At 44.2% G+C, this 23,768-nt stretch overlaps 1 protein-coding gene across 1 annotated transcript in view; it reads right to left on the reverse strand.

Moving 5' to 3' along the window:
- The window catches only part of cfi (complement factor I), a 50,378-nt gene extending 27,960 nt beyond the window's left edge, over nt 1–22,418 (reverse strand). Inside the window, exons 1-7 of the mRNA XM_080185490.1 lie at nt 22,359–22,418; nt 19,914–19,979; nt 17,289–17,354; nt 5,774–6,044; nt 1,781–1,937; nt 1,470–1,672; nt 136–252 (exon numbers count right to left, since the gene is read on the reverse strand). Coding sequence (XP_080041616.1) covers nt 136–252; nt 1,470–1,672; nt 1,781–1,937; nt 5,774–6,044; nt 17,289–17,354; nt 19,914–19,979; nt 22,359–22,418 — 940 coding nt within the window. The remainder of the gene's footprint in view (nt 1–135; nt 253–1,469; nt 1,673–1,780; nt 1,938–5,773; nt 6,045–17,288; nt 17,355–19,913; nt 19,980–22,358) is intronic.
- Between the last annotated feature and the right edge of the window lie 1,350 nt (nt 22,419–23,768).

A 23,768-nucleotide genomic window follows, 5' to 3' on the forward strand; every position in this document is an offset into this window, starting at 1 on the left:
GCCTCTTTCTGCCCTGTAGCGTTCTATTCTATGATAAAAGTGCTGCTAGGTCAAAAACATCTGCAAAATACTAATCTCACTCAAGCCTCCAGAGATAGCCTCATAGAAGAGATGAGATCTGACCTATTCACTTACCTTTACAGCATGCCTCATCACTTAAGTCAGCACAGTCATCGAAGCCATTGCAAAGATTCTCCAGTGGAATACATTTGCCATTCGCACATTTGAATTCATCGTTGGTGCAATTCTTATCTAACAAACAAATGAGAGAAACAGTCTCAGTAAAGTAGAAAGCAAAATGGAAATAACTGCATGATCCAACAGCATTTCTCAGTAATTAGATTGGGCAACTGGATAATGGCTATTACATAGTAGGCAGAAACTCTTTGCATATTAGTGATTTGACTTAACTCATTGTAATCTATTGTAAACTGGGGCATCACATTCCATTTTATTGATGACATGTGCCTGCTTTTGTTGATAAAAGTTCAACAGATATATTATTGATGGCAAGAATTCGTTTTACAGTCAAACTACAATTAGACACTGAAATTCTGCAACTGGCCTCCCCACCACAGGCTAACAGATGGGAGAAGTCAATGGGTCACTCTGCAGCTATTTTGCTGGAAAGAGTGTGTCTGAAGACATAGAAAAATAAGACCAGCTCTTTGGTGACACCTTTACAAAAACAATCACGTGTGAGACCCATTCCTTTTAGCTACTTAAAATCGAATTGTAGATTGTGGGGATAACTGTAGTCTCTGGAGCCCAGGCATTACATGTATTGTGTAATCAGAGAGTAAATTGAGTCCAGATATACCTAACTAGTGGCTGATTTATCCATGGTTATTGGGGGCTAGAATCAATTGAATAAAGGAGTGTCAGGAGGGGCTGATACTAGTGTTGCTTATGCCTGCAGAAATGTGCGTTAATTCCAATTTAGTTTGTTTGGGTTGCTTGTTTTGATCTGGTTAATCTAACTCTCTGAGGCAGCTTTCTGACAGGACTGTTAAAGATTTCATATGGATGGGTTACAGAATAGATAGTGTAACAGCGAGGATCACACTTCAGTGACAGAAATCACCTGGTTTTCCCCTTCACTTAAATCAACAGATGAAACATGAGAGAAGCAACCATCTCCATCCAAGTGATGATGTGGGGATACCAGCATTGGGGTGGACACAGTAGGAAGTCTCACAACACCAGGTTAAAGTTCAAAGGTTTATTTGATAGCACGAGCTTTTAGAAGGAGCAGCGCTCAGAAAGCTCGTGATTCCAAATAAACCTGATGGACTTTAACCTGGTGTTGTAAGACTTCCTACTGTGTCCATCCAAGTGTGCCCCCTACACTCTAGCCAGCTAAAAGTCCATACACAAGCAATATGAAAGTACACAGCCCACAGCCACCCATCCCCATTCCCCATTTCACTACTAACGAAGCCCAGTGTAATAATAGAAAATTAAAAAACCTGCAGGATAATCGTAACATTCAACCGCAGCAAACCGCAGATGTTTGAACTCCTTCGGTGCTGTTTGAATGTCGGTGAGGAGGAAACATTCTGATAGTCTGGTCTCAAACCCTCTGCACCGCATGTTGTTTGACCAGTTCACAAAATTGGTCAACTTCAGGGAGGTTTCATTCCATGGAACTTTTGAAACTTTCTTTGCTCCTCTGGCAAAAGAGAACGAGGTGGTGAGTAGCAGCAGACCAAATATCTTCAAAAAAAAAACAGAATACTCATTTGCAAACATTGATTTGGCTTTAAAGGTAAATTCTCACAAGTGAAAGTTGAGCTGTCGGCAGGCAACATTTGCCTCATGCATTGTCCAGTTCTTCTCATTCACGCACATAGACAAATTTTTTAATGTGTGGTTGAAATTGAACAGAACAATTCTTTCTGTTTTGGTCACAGGGAGCAACTGAACAGTAGCTTTTCCTAAAATTAAAGAAAGTAAATTCAATATTTAAGGTCACAAATATACTTGCACAGACCGAGATAAGCCAAACCATTAGCGAGAGTGATTCAGTGGGTTAAAAAGTGGCCTTTTAACTCTGAGGCTTTAGCTCGTCTCTAACCCAGATTAATGGTACATTTCAGTTCTCATCCAGATAGACCAGGGTTTTTCAAAGTGGGGATGTGACCCACAGATGGGTTGCAGGATGTTGAAAATGGGTCACCAGATATATTCTCGCTGCCCTAGAAACTGATCCTGTTCAAAAAAAACACAGAATGTTCTGTGATCCTGTTAAAAAAAGACATGGGATTTTCCATGGCTATGATTAAAAAAAAAGGGATTTCTGAGATCCTGAAAAAAAATTACAGGATGTTCTGTGATCCTGTTAAAAAAAACACAGGACGTTCTGCTTATGGCGCACATTTTGTAGAAGGCGGTATGATAATGAGAGCCTCTCGAGGATGACAGAGCCAGCATGAGGACTTTAGATGTGGAGGAAAAGCTTAGTATTGTCTGATACAATTCAAGTTACATGCACTTTATGAAAAGAAGAGCTAAGAATTAGGAGAGAGATGTGTTTTTAAATGTAGGGTAAATCCTATTTAGATTCTCTCTATAGCTGCAGTATTGCAGCTTGCCTGGTCAGTGGACTCTATCTGAGTGTCGAATTTCCTGCCGTGAAGGCAGGTTATAATGTCAGAGTTTGACAAGTATAGTCATTATCTCACAATCTAACTCATTATTTTTCCCATGTGTGGATAAAAATATTTTGCTGTTGAATCAATTTCAAAATCAGATGACGTCTGAGACTGATTGAGACTTTTTTTTGTAAATTAAGGCTGTAAGTGAGAAAGGATAATCAATACATTAACCACAGACTTCAATAGATGTAGCAAAATGTAATTACTGATGTGACATGTTCCACCTACCAGGGATGGGATGTTAACAGATAGGGATAATTGGTGACTATTAAATTTCCATATAAAACCAGTATGTTGATCTGGTGAATTCTGCAGTCCAAAGGTGTGTTTTAAAACAGAAATCTCTCACAAATAAGTGGCAGTCAATTTTCTGTGGATGGTTGATGCACACACAGTAAATGAGTGTATTGTTTGACTTCTTGAACAAGTCTGTGTTGCTAAGTTGGTACAAATTGATTACAGCATCAGCAGATCAGAGAAAGGGAATAAAATCACCTTGGAATTCCATCCTTCATATTTAGCGGTCCCTGTTGCATCCATATGGACATCAGATTAGGTTAGGATCAGGTTTTGGCTCTAATGCCCTGAAGGAGTGAACATCTTGCTGGGGCCAATTCTTGGGTGTGTTGACATATCATTGCAATATGTCTGCTGCCCACCAGATGTCACTGGTGAGGAGCCCAATCAATTTTCTCAGTCAAACTTTTGGCTTTCTGTCTCTGGTTGGATGTGCTACTTGGCTTTTCATCACATGATCTCCCAACATTACACTCAGGACAATACATATTTTACCCCTAGCTCCAATGTTTGCACAACTGATAAATTAAAGCATTCAAAAATCTTGAATAGAACTCATAATTCTTTCAATGTCCCAATGATTATTTTTTCCTGCAGCAAGTTTGAGGAAATTAAGCTTCAATTGCTGAAGCTTCTATAAACAATGGCGGTGGTTCTCCCATCGCAAACCATGACTTTTCTGGCTGGACGGGCTGGGAGATGTGCATCATCGGCCTTATTCCATGATTTGTGCATGCACCAGGAATGCGTGCGTATTTCTCAGAGCCGGAGAGCAGCCGGAGGCCAGGCCGTGCTGGAAACCGGCGGGAGGACAGCTAAGTCATTTGAATCTTTTTAAATGTATTTTAAATATGTTTTCCATGTCATTATTGGGAATTTGCCGGTCCCAGTTGAACCTCCCACCCCACCAGGTTCATTGTGGCGGGGTTTAGAGTAGCTCCCTACGTTCTGGGAACTAGCGGGAGACCCTGCCGGAATGAAGGGGGGGGCAATTGGGGTTCCCCAGGTGGTCAGATGGTACGGTGGTGCCCCCTGGAATTGGGCACACTGGCAGTGCCAGCCTGAAGGAACTTCTTCACTCAAAGGGTGGTGAATCTCTGGAATTCTCTGCCCGTTGAAGTGGTGGAGGCTGCCTCGCTAAATATTTTTAAGACGCGGGTTGATGGGTTTTTGATAAGAGAGGGGATTAAGGGTTATGGGGAGAAGGTGGGAAAGTGGAACTGAGCCACGACAGATCAGCCATGATCTTATTGAGTGGCGGGGCAGGCTCGAGGGGCTGGATGGCCTACTCCTGCTCCTATTTCTTATGTTCTTATGTTCTGTGCTCCCGGCACTGCCCAAGGGGCAAAGTGCCCATGCCCAGGGAGCACCTTGACACTGTCCTTCAGGCAGTGTCAAGGGGCGGGACCTATTGTGGGCAGGGTCTAGAGGAATTGATGGGGTGGGGTGGGAGGGTCCCACTGCCACTCTGCATAGTGTTCGGTCTGGGATGGAGGGAGGGCAGAGATTGCGGCGGGCCAGGGGTGTGGTCTGCCAGGGGGCCTGCCTCCCGAGGCAGAGGTCTGACCCCGGGGGAAGGGGGGGGGGGTGGTGGGAGGTCTTCCAGGGTAGGAGGATTGCCTCTATTGTGGAGGGGTGGGCTGGACATCAGGATGTTCCAGGGCGGGGGAGCCTGGGCTGGCCCAGGAATTGTTGTGCAGGCCATGACTGGGCCATGGCTGGAGGGGCAGCACTGCGGGGGTCCTGGGTTGGCCAGATGATCCAGCTAGCCAGCAAACAGGGAGTCTGACAGATTGGGACCTACTGTACGTGCACAGAGCTCCACAGCTGTCAAACTCTGGCGCGAATAGGCCCAGCCCCCCCCCCCCGGGTTTTTAACTAGATTCACGATTGGGACCTCTGCATTGCACAGAGTGCGGAGATTCATGTGAGAAGTTGAACTGACAAAACAGTTGTGATCTGGAACCGTTTTTCCACCTCTTCAGCGCTTCTGGGAGAATCGCCCCCAATGTTGCAGAGATTGCATTGACTTTCACTACCTGACAGTGGGCTTCCACATGTTTGAGAAATGTGACAGATTTTGCCAACTGGATGAGGTTGAGAAATCCAATGGTTCTCTGAATAGCAGAGTTTAATTAGAGGGTGTAGTTGGGGCACGGAGGGGAGGCAGACAATTGTGGGGAGTCAGCTGTGGAGGAACAAGGAGCTAGCAGGGTTACTTTTTGTGGCGAAGGTAACACATTTGTGCTTCTCTTGGACCCACAAAGAATTGTTACAGGCACTAAGGTGGAAAGGTTTTCGGAGCAGTTTGCAGCAGTTTGGCTTGTTAGGCTGCATGTGTCCAAACTGACCTTGAAATGGCCTTGGGGTCCTTTTTGACCCATTTTCAAGGGCTAAAGAGGAAATAGACCGCCTACTTCAAGGAAGGTAAACATTGCCAGTAAGAGGGCAGCAAGTGTCACCCTGTACCTTTTTACTGTGCCACCTTCCTAATATTCTCCCCAAAACAGGAATTAAAATCAGGCTCAGTAAATAAAATGCAAAGGGAAAGATTGTTCACCTCCCCAAACCCCACCCCACCCCTACTGAGGAGTGTGCTCATTCACCAAAAGGTCTGGAATAAATTGCTGGAATCTTCCTATTCAAATGGTGATAAGTAGAAAACACTTTGGGCAGAATTTTGCACCACCCTATCGCAGTGGGGACAGGGCTGGAAAATGCACTGAGTGATTCAAAACTTTGGCGGGACTGGAAGATCCTGCCAGCAGGAGAGGCTGTAGGATTCTGACCTTTTATTACAATAATACTTGCATTCTTACCCATTGAGCACATCCCAAAATGAGAGAAGCTTTCCGAGCCTCGAAGACATTCAATGCTTTTCAGCTGGCAATATGACCTATATGTTTTTTCCTTGCTCGAGCAGACTTCGTTCACTTGCTTTGGACACTGATATGGCAGCTTGCATTCACACTTCCCATGAATGCACTTTTCCCAGGGCTGACAGAAGACTTTCTGGCATGATTTGTAGGTGAACCTCTTCTCTCGGCAACCTTCAGCCAGCCTTTGAAGATGAGGACTTGAATATGAAATCTGTGTGGTAGAAATTTGGTATTAATGCAGTTTGTTTCTCACCAATGTTCTTCAATTATCTCCTGGAGACCTACTAATTATGAATCCATGGCTGCTGGCTGCCCTGTAGTAACTTGCTCAATCTTCAAATGTTAACACAATAGGGCTGATTTTCTAATGCCCTCTGGCCAAAAAACAATCTTTTGGAGAATTTATTTAACAACTGGCGTACATGCAATTCCCTAAATTTCCACCCCCTTTATTGTGGAGTTCCACTAGAGGTAGACAAAAACGTCAACGAGCGACATAAGACTGGAATAAGGCACTCACTCAGTGTGTTAAAATGGGCGGCATGGGCTTGTAGGGCTGAAGGGCCTGTTTCCTGTGCTGTGCTGTTCTTTGTTTGTTCTTTGTACCTACCAGGTTTGCTATCTGAGTTAGTTGATTCTTACCAAGATAAGGATTCACTTGTGTTTCCACATATAAGAACTGTTCTTTTTTGGGTGAGGAGGCGCACGTTTGTCATTTGTATCTCTAAATAAATGCATATAACTACGAAACTAGTTTCCCTTGGGTAAAAACCCCAAATTCAACATTGATTGAATGAGGTGGTTAATTGAGTGCTGAATATGGATATGTTTTTTAAGTTTATTTATTAATGTCACAAATAGGCTGATATTAACACTACAATGAAGTTGCTGTGAAAATCTCCTAGTTGCCACACTCTGGCACCTGTTCGGTACACTGAGAGAGGATTTAGCATGGCTGATGCACCTAACCTGCACATCTTTTGGACTGTGGGCGGAAACTGGAGCACCTGGAGGAAATCTCTGCAGACATGGGGAGAATGTGTAGACTCAGCATAGACAGTGATCCAAGCCAGGAATCGTATCTGGCTCCCTGGCGCTGTGAGGCAGTAATGCTAAACACTGTATCACTGGGCCACCCCCAGTCAGTTGGAGAAATGGAAAAATGCTCTTTCAGCAACAAAGGCCAGAATTGAACCTGGGTCCCTGGCACTGTGTGGCAGCAGTGCTAACCACTATACCACTTTGCCGCCAAAAATGCAGTTCATTCCAACTGTCTTTATTCTTTCATGGAATTTGAGTGAACTTAGCCAGGCCTATCCTTCGTTGCCTTTGAGAAGGTAGTGGTGAGCTGCCTTCTTGAACAGCTGCAGTCCATGTTTTATAGGCACACCCGCAGTGCTGTTAGGGACAGAGTTCCAGGATTTTGATACAGCGACAAAGAAGGAATGGCGATTATAGTTCCAAGTCAGGATGTGTGTGGCTGCAGGTGATGATGTTCCCATAGGCCTGATCCTTGTCCTTCTAGCTGGTGGAGGGCATAGGTTTGGAAGATATTGTCAAAAGAGCCTTGCTGAGTTTCTGTAGTGCATCTTGTAGATGGTCACGACTGCTGCCACTGTGTAGCAGTGATGAAGAGAGTGAACATCTATGGAAGAGATGTCAAACAAGTGGATTCTTTGTTCGGAATATCGAGCTTATTGAGTGTTGTTGGAGCTGCACACATCTAGGCAAGTGCAGAGTATTCCATCACACTGCTGACTTGTGCCTTGTAGATTGTGGACAGGCTTTGGGGAGTCAGGAGGTGAGTTACATACCACAGGACTCCGAGCCTCTGCCATGCAGCATCTTCTCCCACATGACAAGAAAAGTGTGTTAGTGACTGCCCTTCAATATATTTGGGTGATCTGGCTGTCATGGTTGAATAATTTCTAGTATGTAGAATCTGTGTGATGTGGCTTTGAGACTTGCGACTGTGCTTAGTCAGTAGGACGAGGTGAAGCCTGTGTATGGTAGGGTCATGTTCTGGCTGATAAAAATTGTTGGTAGGTGATGATGGGGCTGTAGTGAATTGAACAGGGGTTGTAGATGTACAGTTGATAGGATGTGCCATTTGAAATGAACTCACTTATCTTGGCACGCTATGTGAGATCATTAAACTTCCGCCTCCATCCATGTTCTTGGAACAACACCCCTGGCATTGAATTCTGTTGCTATTCCTTCCCAGTGCCTCCTGAGCATTTGTCTGGATGGATTCCAGGAACCAGATTATGATTGGGATAAGAAGCATCAGGAGGAAAACATTTTTTACTCAGCAATTTATTGTGATCTGAAATCAATAATAAATTTGGGAAAGGAATTTTCAGGAACACCTGAAAGGTAAGTATTGACAGGAGCAGGAGTGTGTGCCTAATTAAATTGCTTTACTATAAACCCTGGCACATTCCAATTCAGCTGAATGTTTCCCTTTAGTGTTGTCTCCTAAAAGGAATTCTGGAATCAAGGTGATTATTCCTACTCTATTTTTACTACCTAATATAATCATTAAGCATTATTAACCCAGCTACAGTTTGGTTAGATGTAAAATAAACTCTCTCATCTTTCCCCCATCTACAAGATACACTCCAGAAACTCATCAAGGCTCTTTTGACAACACCTTCCAAACCTATGCTCTCCACCAGCTAGAAGGACAAGGATCAGGCCTATGGGAACATCATCACTGCAGCCACACACATCCTGACTTGGAACTATAATCGCCATTTCTTCATTGTTGCTGTATCAAAATCCTGGAACTCTGTCCCTAACAGCACTGTGGGTGCATCTATACCGCATGGACTGCAGCTGGTCATGAAGGCAGTTCACCACTACTTTCTCAAAGGCAATGAAGGATAGGCCTTGCCAAGGTCACTCAAATTCCATGAAAGAATAAAGAACAGAGGCAGTTGGAACTAACTGCATTTTTGATGGCACAGTGGCACAGTGGTTAGCACTGCTGCCACAGAGTGCCAGGGAAACAGGTTCAATTCTGGCCTTGAGTGACTGTGTGTGAAGTCTGCACATTCTCCCCATGCCTGCGTGGGTTTCATCTGTTTCGTCCCACAGTCCAAAGATGTGTACGATTAGGTGGATTAGCCATGGTAAATACACGGGGTTATGGGGATAGGGCTATGGTTGGATGGGCATGGGTAAGATGGTCTTTTGGAGAGTCAGTGCAAGCTTGATGGCCAAATGGCCTCGTTCTGCACAGTAGGGATTCTATGATTCAACCCCATTGACAAGATAGTGCCGGTCATCATGGGGTGGGGCATTGCTGAGATCAATGTCATTGCTGGACTGAAATGATCAGTGATGAAGCTGTCTGTATATCTCATCCTCCTTGTCTCAGCCTCTTCTCCCTCTGGCTCACAAGCTGCAGATGGTGTCAACATGCACCTCCTACTTTCTCCTCTGCCTTCATTATATTTTTATAAAATGGAAGCTGTCCAGTCAGTGGAGGAACACGAATGTAAAGCACTACTATAATTCAAACTCACAGTCACAGTTACCAGCCTAAACACTGATGTATGTTAGAGGATTGCATTAAATAGGTGTTTGAACTTGACGAAATGTTACACGTGTGCACAGCAAGAGCCAAGGCAAAGGGGAAAAGATAGTGCAGGTGCCAGGATGAGACCATTGACTTGTTCTGCAGAGGACTCAAACGAGGATTTTGATGGGCTAGGTTAAATGATAAAGCTGATCAGTGCACAAACCCAAATGCTGAATGAATGGGAAAGCCTACCAGAAAATCTGCACTCTATGACAAATAGCATGGAGGAGGCCAACATCAAAATGGCACAGGCCTTTATGTGGAGATTGGAGCCCCTCCTTTCCAAAATGGTCACCTCCATCAGCATACGTGAGCGATCGACCACGATGGAGCAGCTGATGGTCAATAACACAACAATTCTGATGTAACATAAACAGCTTCCATGAAATGTTGGGAGTGCTGGTGGAAGCTCAGACTGCTGCCATTATGCCTCCATTTACCAGTGTTGCAAAGGTGCCATAACATTCCTGCAATCTCTCCTCCGACACATTGTTAAAGCACTGCCCCAGGTGATTGGCAGCAGTTTCATGGAGTGGCACATGGAAAGACAGGAACGCACTGGCAGGAAGCCAGGGATGTGATGTTTAGGATGCGGGGGAAGTAACTGGGGAGGGGCCTGTCAGTTGCCAGGATGAGGTCAGATTGAAGGAACTGGATATTCCAATCACAGAGATGAAAGCAGATTTTCTTTATGGACCAAGGGTGAGGAGTTTGGGGAAGTTCTCTTGTTCTGCTTGGCCCACAAGTGGTGCAGAAAATATATATATATACCTGCTCCAACTAATCATTCCCATCTCTCCTTATCTGCTGTGTTTCCTATGTCCCAGAGATCTGGAACTGAGATAAAATCTTAGGCATGTAGCCTCATTTAAATATTTCACTGAGTGGTCTACCTCTGGAGGACAGATTAATTATTTGTATACTGTTGTGTTGCAATCTCAGCTGTCTGTATACACAGGAAATGATTGACTACTTTCTTCCTATGATGACCAATGTTCTGGAAAAACTGGCTAACAACTGGTTATGTACAACTATCTGGAATAGGCTGAGTTTTACGGGAACTGAGTTGCACAACAGGCAAGCCACATAATCTGTTCTTAAAAAACAACATCAAAGTCCATGGGATTAATTACGGAGGAGGCAATTGCGTTAATGCAGTGATTACCATCGTGCTGCAGCTGGAGGTAGCCCTGATTTTAATATGAAAATCATATCAGCTCAGTTTTTTGAAATTATGTTGTGAAATGTGAGTGCTGCTGAAAAGGCCAGCATTTATTGCCTATCTGATTGCCCTTGAGAAGTGTTGGTGAGCTGCCTTCCTGACCTTCTGCAGTCAGTGTGGTGCAGAAACATAGAAACTAGAAGCAAGAGTAGACCATTCAGCCCTTTGAGATACTCTGCTATTCATTTTGATTGTGGCTGATCATCGAAATCAATATCCTGATCCCCCTCTTCCCACATCCCTTGAGCCCTTTAGCACCAAGAGCTATATCTAATTTATTCTTGAAATCAGACAACATTTTGCCCTCAACTACATTGTGTGATAGTGAATTCCACACTTTCAACACCCTCTGGGTGAAGAAATTTCTCTTCACCTCAGTTCTAAAAGGTTTACCCCTTATCCTCAAACGATAACCCCTAGTTCTGGACTCCCCCACCATTGGGAACATTCTTTCTGAATCTACCCTGTTAGAATTTTATAAATTTCTATGAGATCCCCTTTCACTCTTCTAAACTCCAGTGAATATAGTAATAGCTGACTTGGTCTCTCCTCACATGATAGGCCTGCCATCCAGGAATCAGCCTGGCAAACCTTTGCTGTACCCCCTCTATAGCAAGGACATCCTTCCTCAGATAAGGACACCAAAACTGCACAGAATATTCCAGATGTGGACTCACCAACACCCTATACAATTGCAGCAAAACATTCCTATCCCTTTACTCAAATCTTATTGCTAGAAAGGCCAACATACCATTTGTCTTCTTTACTGCCTGCTGTATATGCGCACTTACTTTCAGCGACCGATGCACGAGAACTCCAAGGTCTCGCTGAGTGTCCACCTTTCTCATTTTACATCCATTCAAGTAATAATCTGTCTTCCTATTATTGCTACCAAAGTGGATAACCTCACGTTTATCCACGTGCTACTGCATCTGCCATGAGAATGCCCACACACTCAGCCGGTCTTCAGCCTGAAGAATCCTCCTCACAGCTCACCCTCCCACCCAACTTAATATCATCTGCAAATTTGGAGATAATACATTCAGTTCCCTCTTCCAAATCATCAATATAGGTGTAGGTACACCCTCAGTGCTGTTAGAGTGTGCTGTGTCACAGGAGTTTGACCCAGTGACAGTAAAGGAACATTAATATATTTCCAAGTCAGGATGGTGTGTGTCTTGGAGGAAAATTTGCAGGTTGTGTGTTCCCATATTCCAGTTGTCCTTACCCCTCCAGGTGATAGAGGTCGCAGGTTAAAATGGTGCTGGCAAAGAAGGCTTGATGCTTTGCTGCTTTGCATGTTGTAGTTGGTAAATACTGTTGCCACTGTGCATTGGTGGGTGGAGGGTGTGAGTGTTGAACGTGGTGGTGGGGGTGCCAGTCAAGCTGGTCGCTTTGTCCCGAATGATGTTGAGCTTCTTGAGAGTTGTTGGAACTGCATTCATCCAGGTAAATGGAGGATATTCCATCACACTCCTTGTGCATTTTAGATGGTGGATAAAGTCAGGAATTGAGTTACTCATCACAGAATTCCCAATCTCTGACCTGTTCTTGTGTAGCCACAGTATTTACATGGCTCATCCAGTTCAGTTTCTGTTCAATGGTAATCCTTAGGATATTGATAGTCTGGGATTCAATGAAGGTAGAGTGAAACCCCAATTTTACGCACCCCAATTTAACACAAATTCGGATATAACACGATGAATCATTGGACCCTTCTTTCTGCTCTTTCCAGGGAACTGAAAAGTTTTTGGTGAGTTAATTTCGTGTTTTCTTAGATCAAAATGGGACAAACTGCTAGAGAAAGAAATTCTTTTTCTGTGTTTATTAAAAAGCTTTACTAAAAGTTAATTTGTGTTTTAATTTCTACTGTAACAACAACGATTTATTTGCGGAATTCTTTAATTGAAAGGTAGTTTACTTGCCAGATGGTAAATGTGCAAAAAAAGGGTCAAATAGGGTGATAATTGGGGTGTTTTAGGATGTTACGTCAACATTGGGTCAGTTTGAATGCTGATTTTCTTGAACCCCGATTTAGCGCGACCCTGCTTTTTTCACGATAACATTTTATGGACTCCAACCATTTGTTATAACGGGGCTGCACTGTAGTGCCATTGAATGCCACAGGGAGATGGTTAGATTCTTGTTGGAGATTATTTTTGACACTCATGTGGCACGAATGTTTCTTGCCATTCACTGGTGTAAGACTGAAAGTAGTTCAGATCTTGTTGCATATAGACACAGTTAGCTTCAGTATCTGTGGAGTCACAAATGGTGCTGAAGAATGTGCAATCATTAGCACATTCCCCATTTCTGACCTCGATTTCTTTTGATTTGATTTGATTTATTATTGTCACGTATATTAGTATACAGTGAAAAGTATTGTTTCTTGCATGCTATACAGAGAAAGCATACCATTCATAGAGAAGGAAATGAGAGAATGCAGAATGTCGTCTTACAGTCATAGCTAGGGTTTAGAGAAAGATCAATTTAGTGCAAGGTAGGTCCATTCAAACGTCTGATGGCAGCAGGGAAGAAGGTGTTCTTGAGTTGATTGGTATGTGATCTCAGACTTTTATACCTTGTTCCTGACAGAGGAGGGTGGAAGGGAGAATGTCTGGGATGCATGGGGTCCATAATTATGCTGGCTGCTTTTCCAAGGCAGCAGGAAGTGTAGATAGAGTCAATAGATGGGAGGCTGGTTTGTGTTGATGAATTGGGCTACGTTCATGACCTTTTGTAGCTCCTTGCGGTCTTGGGCAGAGCAGGAGCCATACCAAGCTGTGATATAACCAGAAAGAATGCTTTCTATGGTGCATCTGTAAAAGTTGGTGAGAGTCATAGCTGACATGCCAAATTTCCTTAGTCTCCTGAGAAAGTAGAGGCATTGGTGGATTTCTTAACTATAGTGTGAGCATGGGGGGACCAGGACGGATTGTTAGTGATCTGGACACCTAAAATCTTGAAGCTCTCGACCATTTCTATTTCGTCCCCATTGATGTAGACAGGGGCATGTCCTCCACTATGCTTCCTGAAGTTGATGACAATCTCCTTTGTTTCGTTGACAATGAGAGGAAGATTATTGTCATTGCACCAGTTCACCAGTTCTCATTTCTTTACTCTGCCAGGTCAATGTTTGAGATCCGACCCGCTACGGTGGTGTCATCAGCAAATTTGAAGATTGAGTTGGAGGGGAATTTGGCCACACAGTCATAGGTATATAAGGAGTATAGTAGGCAGCTGAGAACACAGCTTTGAGGGGCACCAATGTTGAGGATGATCACGGAAGAGGTGTTGTTGCCTATCATTACTGATTGTGGTCTGGGGTTAGGAAGTCTAGGATCCAGTTGCAGAAGGAGGAACCAAAGCCCAGGCCACAGGGTTTGGAGATGAGTTTTGTGGGAATAATAATATTGAAGGCTGAACTGCAGTCAATAAATAGGATTCTGATATAGGTGTTCTTGTTACCTAGGTGTTCCAGGGTTGCATGCAGAGCCAGGGAGATGGCATCTGCTGTGAATCTGTTACGTGGTAGGCAAAATGTAGTGGATCCAGGCAATCCGGGAGGCTGGATTTGACTTGTACCATGACTAACCTTTCAAAGCACTTCATAATGATGGATGTCAGAACCATCGGCCGATGGTCAGTCATACGCTCTGCTTGGCTTCTCTTTGGTACTGGGATGATGGTCGTCTTCTTGAAGCAGACCTCAGACTGTTGTAAAGAGAGCTTGAAGATGCCTGCGAATACTCTCACCAGCTGATCCACATAGGATCTGAGTACTCATCGGGGTACCCCTTCCAGGCCAGTCACTTTCTGTGGGTTGACCTTCGAAAAAGCTGCTCTGACATCGGCAATGGTGACCCCAGATACTGGTTCATCCAGGGCTTCCAGGATGGAGGGCATGCTCTCCCTGACCATTTGCTCAAAACGGGCGTAGAATGTGTTGAGCTCATCAGGGAGAGGTGTGTTGGAGCCGACAATTTTGCATGCCTTCATCTTATACCCTGTTATGTCTTGCAGATCTTATCATAGTCAGTGGGAGTCCGTGTGGTCAGTCCTGTATTGTTGCTTCACCATGATAACAGTTCATTTTTAGGTAGGTCTGGGGCTGTGTATTCCAGATCACAGCTTGCTGTGTAACATTTTTTATCTCTGGTCGCATCTGGTCCTTTTGCCAATCACCCTAAATCTATGTACTTTGGGGGTCACAAACACTTTTGCCGCTGCAAACAGTTGCTCCATATTTTATTCCAGCAAAATCCTTCATGATTTGAATGCCTCTATCAAATCTCTTCTCAGCCATCCCTGCACATCCTGACCTGGAAAATACTTGGCACTCCTTGCCTAACAGCACATGGACTACAGCGATTCAAGAAAGTAGCTCCCTGCCATCTTCACAAGTGAACTTAAGGAAGGGCAATAAATGCTAGCTTAGACAGCAATGTTCACATCTCATGAAAGAATAAAAGAAAATCCCTACAGAGTCAGGGATTTGCTATTTGTTAAGATGCAGAAATTCAATAAGAAAGTGAGTTTCTAGGTTACTCAATGCCTGATTATTTTACTTATAATTTTAAAATATATAGTCATTTTTCTCTTTAATTTAGCCAGTCTATGATATATAAGTGACACAGATACATTCTAGTGATTCAGAACATTTTCATCCATGACCTGATAATTTACTTCATTCCCATGACTACAGCAGGGTCTAACACCTGGGCCCAGTACAGGAAGAGGATTTGTCTTTCTTCCCTTGTCCTATTCCAACTCCATAAAAGGCATTAGAAAGCACAATGAAATGTCTGTACTGAGCAATGTAATTATATCTAAAAATTGAGGCAGTGCTGTGGCTAAAGATCCGAGACAGAGTCGTCTGGAGTTTTAAAAAATCCGCCAGTAAGCAGTGAAAACACTCATGCAATAACAAGAACATAAGAAATAGGAGCAGGACTTGGTCATTCAGCCCCTTGACACTGCTCCCCCAATCAATCAGATCACGGTTGTACTGATGGGCCTTTATTGCCCGTCTCCAATAGTCCTCAACTCCCTCGTAGATCAAGGATCTGTCCAGCTCAGTCTTGAATATATTGGTGTCCGAGACATTCGCTGCTCGCTGGGAAGAAAGTGCCAAATGATAATGACCATCTGAGACCAGAGGTGGTTCCTCATTGGAGTGGAGGATGGGGTGCCTGTCTGTCTGTGTGGGACAGCCAGGCAGGCGGGTGTGTTTTCTGCAATGCATCACTTTGCATTCAGCAGGTGGGAGAATCCCACCTCACAGCTGCTGCTATCGTCAATGGGAAAGACTCTGGCTTTCCTGGTGTGGGCACTAATAGCCGATTCATGAGAATTTCTTCTAAACTCCAAAGAGTACAGGCCCAGTCCGCTCAACCTTTCCTCAAAACTCAACCTCTTCATTCCTGGAACCAGCCTCATGAATCTTCTCTATACTGCCTTTAATGCAACTATATCCCTCCTTACGTCAGATGCTCTAGCAAGGTTTTATAAAGGTGTGAACAGTTGTAGCAAGGCTTTTCTATTTTTTGACTCCACCCACCTACATTAAAGGCCGTGTCGATTTTCCTAATTGAGCGATCTTCTTGCTGACGTTTTGTGATTGTATACAGGGACACCCAGATCCCTCTGTACTGCAACATTCTCTATATTTAAATAATATTTTGCTTTTCTATTCTTCCTGCCAAAGTGGGTGACCTCACATTTTCCCACATTAAACTCCAATAAATCAGGGATGGAAAATCAGGCAATAGATTCAAACTGCCACACAATGCAGTTTCAGCTTTAAGAATTCAATCTTGTTAATGAACAGCATGGAGTGCTGGAAGAACATGTCACATACAAGCAGTACCACAGGAGTGAAGACACCAGAAAAGACATCTGCTAAAGAACACTTGAATTAAATTAGGATTTCTAAGGTGGCCCACTTGTACTCTCAGTGCCTCCCCGAGAAATGGTCAGGTGAGGGAAGTCCAAAGTGCAGTGATAGCAGTGCTTGAGATTAGCTGCCAGCTCCACAATGTATGTACACAGAATACCTGAGTGCATCAGGAAGGAATTAGTTCTATGATTTCAACACTCTGTGACTATAGAGAAACAATGCTGTATCAGATGGCAGATTGTGAGTTTAGAGGAAGCAAGTGAAGAAAAGCGGGAAGAGCACAGGTCATAGAATCATAGAATTCCTACAGTGCTAAAGGAGGCCATTTGGCCCATTGAGTCTGCACCCACCACAATCCAACCCAGGATCTATCGCAATCACCCTAGTTATTTGCCCTACTAACCCCTTGACACCAAGAGCAATTTAACATGGCCAGTTCACCTAACCTGTACATCTTTGGACTGTGGGAGCAACTGGAGCAGCCGGAGGGAACATAGGCAGAGGCAGCGAGAACATGCAAACTCTACACAGACAGTGACCCAAATCAGAATTGAACCAGGGTTCCTGGCACTGTGAGACAGCAGTGCTAACCACTGTACCACCATGCTGCCCGTGCCTGATACAATGATATTGGTAAAATAAACAGACAAGTCAATGTTAACAGTATTGCTTCATTTGTCGTATCCTTTTACACTTGTTCAAATTGGACAGCAGTGAGCCACAGATTGAAAAACATCACAATACTTACAGGTTCAGTGCTGTTCGCTGCTTCAGTGCTGTTCGCTGCTTCATTGCTGTCTCCCGCTGTAAACACCTACATAAGATGCATATAATTATTGGTAAAGTAACTTTGGGGACATTATTACAACTGATATTTAAACAGAACCTCAAAAAGGAGGAAGTATCTCCCAAAGCACTTCACAAAAAGGTGAAAATAAATGTCCAGCAAACATGGAGAAGTGACTGAGTGAAGAGAGCATCTTATACTCTGGCAGAGTGAGGTTTTTTGTACACTGTAAAACCATCTCCCTGTTCTTTCTCTTTGCTCATTCACATCTTTCCTCTCAACATTTATCTCATTACCGGGATAAATGGTCACGTGCAAAAATTCTCTTCTCACATCATTAAAAGTTGATGCTCTCTTGTCAATCATTACTCATGGGCATTTAAGGCTCCAGAATGTGACAACCTGATATCTCTCGGTTTCCAGGCAGAATGAGGTGATGACAAATTCTCACAATTGAGATTTCCTTCAGCTTTTGATACACGGGACACTCCAATACCTTCATTCTCAGCTTGAACATCTCACCACAGGGCAAATATGTCACAATGACTGGGGAAATATTAGTAGTCATTCAATCACCAAATGATGGGATGATCCTGTAAGAGACCACTGGCAACAGGGCCTCTGCAGTATCTGATTAGTGTTACCTTAGCCCATGTCCTCAAGTAACTCCAAGATCTTTTACCCATGGCATCAACAACTCAGTGTGAATGTCAGCTACTAAGCAGCTGCAAGTCCACTTTCCACAGGGATGGATTCATGTTAATGCAACACAAGCTCAATAAGGATGGCCCAAACACTCCTATCAGTTTTTAATGCTTTGCACTTGCTTGACTCAAGAAGGAGCAGCATTCAGAGAGCTCCATTTCTCCCATCACTACCTCTTCTCACTGCAAAATGAGGCATCATCTTGCTACTCACTCGTAGATCAAGGATCTGTCCAGCTCAGTCTTGAATAAATTCAGTATCCAAGGTATTCGCTGCTCGCAGGGAAGAGAATTTCAAATGATAATGACCATCTGAGAGCAGAGGTTTCTCCTCATTACCGAGGGGGGTGGTGGTGGTGGGCGCGGGGTGGGGGAGGGGGTGTGGCTGTTGGGGAGCTGAAGGGAGGGGCTGCCTGTCTGTCGGCGCAGTACAGCTAGGCTGGCAGGATGTTTCACCGGATGCATAACTTTGCATTGATCAGATGGGAGAATCCCACCTCACAGCCACTGCTATCAGAAACACTCCGGCTTTCCTGCTAGTGTGGGCACTAAGAGCCGAGTCGGGAGAATTGCACACAGCTCATCTTCATTTATCTAAACTCCAAAGAGTACAGGCCCAACCTGCTCAACCTTTCCTCACAAGACAACCTCTTCATTCCAGGAACCAGCCTCAAGAATCTTCTCTATACTGTCTTCAATGCAACTATATCCCTCCTTATGTCAGGTGCTGTAGCAAGGTTTTATAAAGCCGTGAACAGTTGTAGCAAGGCTTTCCTATTTTTAGGCTCCACCCGCTTCCATTAAAGGCCGTGTTGATTTTCCTAATTGAGGGATCTGCTTGCTGGCATTTTGTGATCGAATACAAGGACACCCAGATCCCTCTGTACTGCAGCATTCTCGATATTTAAATAATATTCTGCTTTTCTATTCTTCCTGCCAAAGTGGATGACCTCACATTTCCCCACATTAAACTCCAATAAAGCAGGGATGGAAAATCAGGCAATAGATTCAAACTGCCGCACAATGCAGTTGCAGCTTTAAGAATTCAATCTTGTTAATGAACAGCATGGAGTGCTGGAAGAACATGTCACATACAAGCAGTACCACAGGAGTGAAGACACCAGAAAAGACATCCGCTAAAGAACACTTGAATTAAATTAGGATTTCTAAGGTGGCCCACTTGTACTCTCAGTGCCTCCCCGAGAAATGGTCAGGTGAGGGAAGTCCAAAGTGCAGTGATAGCAGTGCTTGAGATTAGCTGCCAGCTCCACAATGCATGTACACAGAATACCTGAGTGCATCAGGAAGGAATTAGTTCTATGATTTCAACACTCTGTGACTATAGAGACACAATGCTGTATCAGATGGCAGATTGTGAGTTTAGAGGAAGCAGGTGAAGAAAAGCAGGAAGAGCACAGGTCATAGAATCATAGAATTCCTACAGTGCAAAAGGAGGCCATTTGGCCCATTGAGTCTGCACCCACCACAATCCAACCCAGGATCTATCGCAATCACCCTAGTTATTTGCCCTACTAACCCCTTGACACCAAGAGCAATTTAACATGGCCAGTTCACCTAACCTGTACATCTTTGGACTGTGGGAGCAACTGGAGCAGCCGAAGGGAACATAGGCAGAGGCAGCGAGAACATGCAAACTCTACACAGACAGTGACCCAAATCAGAATTGAACCAGGGTTCCTGGCACTGTGAGACAGCAGTGCTAACCACTGTACCACCATGCTGCCCATGCCTGATATAATGATATTGGTAAAATAAACAGACAAGTCAATGTTAACAGTATTGCTTCATTTGTCGTATCCTTTTACACTTGTTCAAATTGGACTGCAGTGAGCCACAGATTGAAAAACATTACAATACTTACAGGTTCAGTGCTGTTCGCTGCTTCATTGCTGCTCGCTGCTTCATTGCTGTCTCCCGCCGTAAACACCTACATAAGATGGATATAATTATTGGTAAAATAACTTTGGGGACATTATTACAACTGATATTTAAACAGAACCTCAAAAAGGAGGAAATATCTCCCAAAGCACTTCACAAAAAGGAGGTGAAAATAAATGTCCAGCAAACATGGAGAAGTGACTGAGTGAAGAGAGCACCTTATACTCTGGCAGAATGAGGTTTTTTTGTACACTGTAAAACCATCTCCCTGTTCTTTCTCTTTGCTCATTTTCATCTTTCCTCTCAACATTTATCTCATTACCGGGATAAATGGTCGAGTGCAACAATACTCTTCTCACATCATTAAAAGTCGATGCTCTCTTGTCAATCATTACTCATGGGCATTTAAGGCTCCAGAATGTGACAACCTGATATCTCTCGGTTTCCAGGCACAATGAGGTGATGACAAATTCTCACAATTGAGATTTCCTTCAGCTTTTGATACATGGGACACTCCAATACCTTCATTCTCAGCTTGAACATCTCACCACAGGGCAAACATCTCACAATGATTGGGGAAATATTCGTAGTCACTCAATCACCAAATGATGGGATGATCCTGTAAGAGACCACTGGCAATAGGGCCTCTGCAGTATCTGATTAGTGTTACCCTAGCACATGTCCTCAAGTAACTCCAAGATCTTTGACCCATGGCATCAACAACTCAGTGTGAATGGCAGCTATTAAGCAGCTGCAAGTCCACTTTCCACAGGGATGGATTCATGTCAATGCAACACAAGCTCAATAAGGATGGCCCAAACACTCCTATCAGTTTTTAATGCTTTGCACTTGCTTGACTCAAGAAGGAGCAGCATGCAGAGAGCTGCATTTCTCCCATCACTACCTCTTCTCACTGCAAAATGAGGCATCATCTTGCTACTCACTCGTAGATCAAGGATCTGTCCAGCTCAGTCTTGAATAAATTTGGTGTCCAAGGTATTCGCTGCTCACAGGGAAGAGAACTTCAAATGATCATGACCACCTGAGAGCAGAGGTTTCTCCTCATTACCGAGGGGGGTGGTGGGGGGAGCTGCCTGTCAGCGCGGAACAGCTGGGTTGGCAGGAGTGTTTCTGCAATGCACCTCACAGCCACTTCTATTGCCAGTGGGAAACACTCCGGCTTTCCTGCTGGTGTGGGCACTAAGGGCCGAGTCGGGAGAATTGCACACAGCTCATCTTCATTTATCTAAACTCCAAAGAGTACGGGCCCAACCTGCTCAACCTTTCCTCACAAGACAATCTCTTCATTCCAGGAACCAGCCTCAAGAATCTTCTCTATACTGTCTTCAATGCAACTATATCCCTCCTTATGTCAGGTGCCGTAGCAAGGTTTTATAAAGCCGTGAACAGTTGTAGCAAGGCTTTCCTACTTTTAGACTCCACCCACTTCCATTCAAGGCCGTGTTGATTTTCCTGATTGAGGGATCTTCTTGCTGACATTTTGTGATTGTATACAGGGACACCCAGATCCCTCTGTACTGCAGCATTCTTGATATTTAAATAATACTCTGCTTTTCTATTCTCCCTGCCAAAGTGGATGACCTCACATTTTCCCACATTAAACTCCAATAAAGCAGGGATGGAAAATCAGGCAATAGATTCAAACTGCCGCACAATGCAGTTTCAGCTTAAAGATTTCAATCTTATTAATGAACAGCATGGAGTGCTGGAAGAACATGTCACACACAAGCAGTACCACAGGAGTGAAGACACCAGAAAAGACATCCGCTAAAGAACACTTGAATTAAGTTAGGATTTCTAAGGTGGCCCACTTGTACTCTCAGTGCCTCCCCGAGAAATGGTCAGGTGAGGGAAGTCCAAAGTGCAGCTATAGCAGTGCTTGAGATTAGCTGCCAGCTCCACAATGCATGTAGACAGAATACCTGAGTGCATCAGGAAGGAATTAGTTCTTTGGTTCCATGTCTGTAGGGAGGAGAAGTGACTGAGAGACTGGTTAAATTCACACTGAAAAAAAATTTTCTTTAAATCATAGGAATTACAGTGCAGAGTGAGGACATTTTGGCTTCTGCAGAGCGAGGTTTTCTGTATACTCTAAATGTATCTCCCTGTCCTTTCTCTTTGCACATTTACATTTTTCCTCAACAGTTATCCAGTTTCCTCTCTACTAATATTTTAATCCCTATCATTTTCCACTTTGGTTCAAGAATTTCAATGTACAAATGCACAAATATTCTTTTTCCACATTCCAACACCATGAATCTATGCTCTCTTCTCATTCATTTATTAGTCATTGAAAACAATCTTTCATGATTTACCCTCTCAAACTTGAAACACTCTATTGTGCCATTTTAATTGTCTCTGTTCTTGTGAAAAGAAAGCTTGGAATCTAGGGATATTACTCACCTACTTCTTCCTCTGGTTCGCCATTCATCTCAAAGTCTGAGGACCACTTGTCCACAGTGTCCATCCCTGAAAGCTTTTCCCTTTCTTTTATTTCAAAGTATCTACTCTTGTTTCTCCAGGTTAATGCTTAAATAAGTCCACTCTAAGACATATTTTATTTCTGGGCACTCTGTGCCTCCAGTTCTGCATCACACTGATCTTGCCTGACAAGCCAGATTTATTATTTGCCAATTAATTTCACGTCCGAGGTCTCCTCTGATTTCCAGCTTGGAGCAGAGCACCATTCTTCTGTGGTCGCTGTGACAGAACCCTGGAACTCTTCACTGAACTGCCCTTTGCTCGGATTGGTTTTTGACAACTCTTACTAATTTCCCTCTACTTACGTGAGTGAAAAGCCTGTCCTTTTAGCTGAGATCAAGTGTGGAATCAAACGTGAGATCAGGTGTATTGTCTATTCTTGTCAGCTTGGATGTTCTCTGTCTCTTCTGGGGGGTGAATTGGACTTGATTTGAATTTGAATTGGCTTTTGGACCAAGCAGGGAGACGGAGTAAGGACTTGCTCTGTTCTCTCTGCGCATTGGCTTTGCAGCCCTGAGAAAGGAATTTTTTTTTAATCAGTGTTCAATCTGGCCATCTCACGAGAAGCCTTACTTATATGCATTCTCCTAGCGCTCTACTGCCTAAAACACAGTGGGCCTGATTTTACCATTTTCAGTCTAAGTGCTAAATCTGGGCGTAATTCAGAGCTGACTTGGAAATCTGTTTTTAGGCGCCCCCATTCGCACTCAGCCTGAAACAAAAATCGCACATCTGAATCACGCTGTGGGCGGGGCTTATCACACCTGAAACGATCGGAGTTCCGAACTGCACGTGTGCAGTGAGGAAAAAGCTTCGAAAATCGTCCCGCTGTCACATCGCTCACGGGTCGCAAAAAGCAGAGCCAAAAACGGGAGTGATGGCCCTCACAGACGTCACCCCCACCACTACAACATAATTGTTTCCCTCATCCGCCCCCACCACCCAGACTAATCATGACCCTCTGCCCCCACCTTGTCCCCACCGGTCGCCCGTAGAGTGGCAGCCGACCCCCCTGCTTCCCCACAAAAATCCCTCCCCCCACCAGAGATCCGTCTGGCCCCTCCCCCACCCCCCTCCCCAGAGAAAGTTCGGGCCTCCCTCTCCCCACCAGACAATGATTTGCCCTTCTCCCTCCCCAATCTGACCCCTTTACCAGACAACGATCAGGCCTCCCTCGTCCCTCACTCCGATCCATCAGAGATACACCTGATCCGCCTCCCTCCCCCACCAGAAAATGATCTGCCCTCCCTTCTCACGCACCCCCTCTCACCAGAGAATGATCTGACCCACCTCCATCACCTCTCCACCAGACAACAATCGGGCCTCCCTCCTCCCT

This window comes from Carcharhinus amblyrhynchos, chromosome 1 (assembly GCF_965287045.1).
Source record: "Carcharhinus amblyrhynchos chromosome 1, sCarAmb.v2.hapA, whole genome shotgun sequence".
Taxonomy (NCBI): Eukaryota; Metazoa; Chordata; class Chondrichthyes; order Carcharhiniformes; family Carcharhinidae; genus Carcharhinus; species Carcharhinus amblyrhynchos.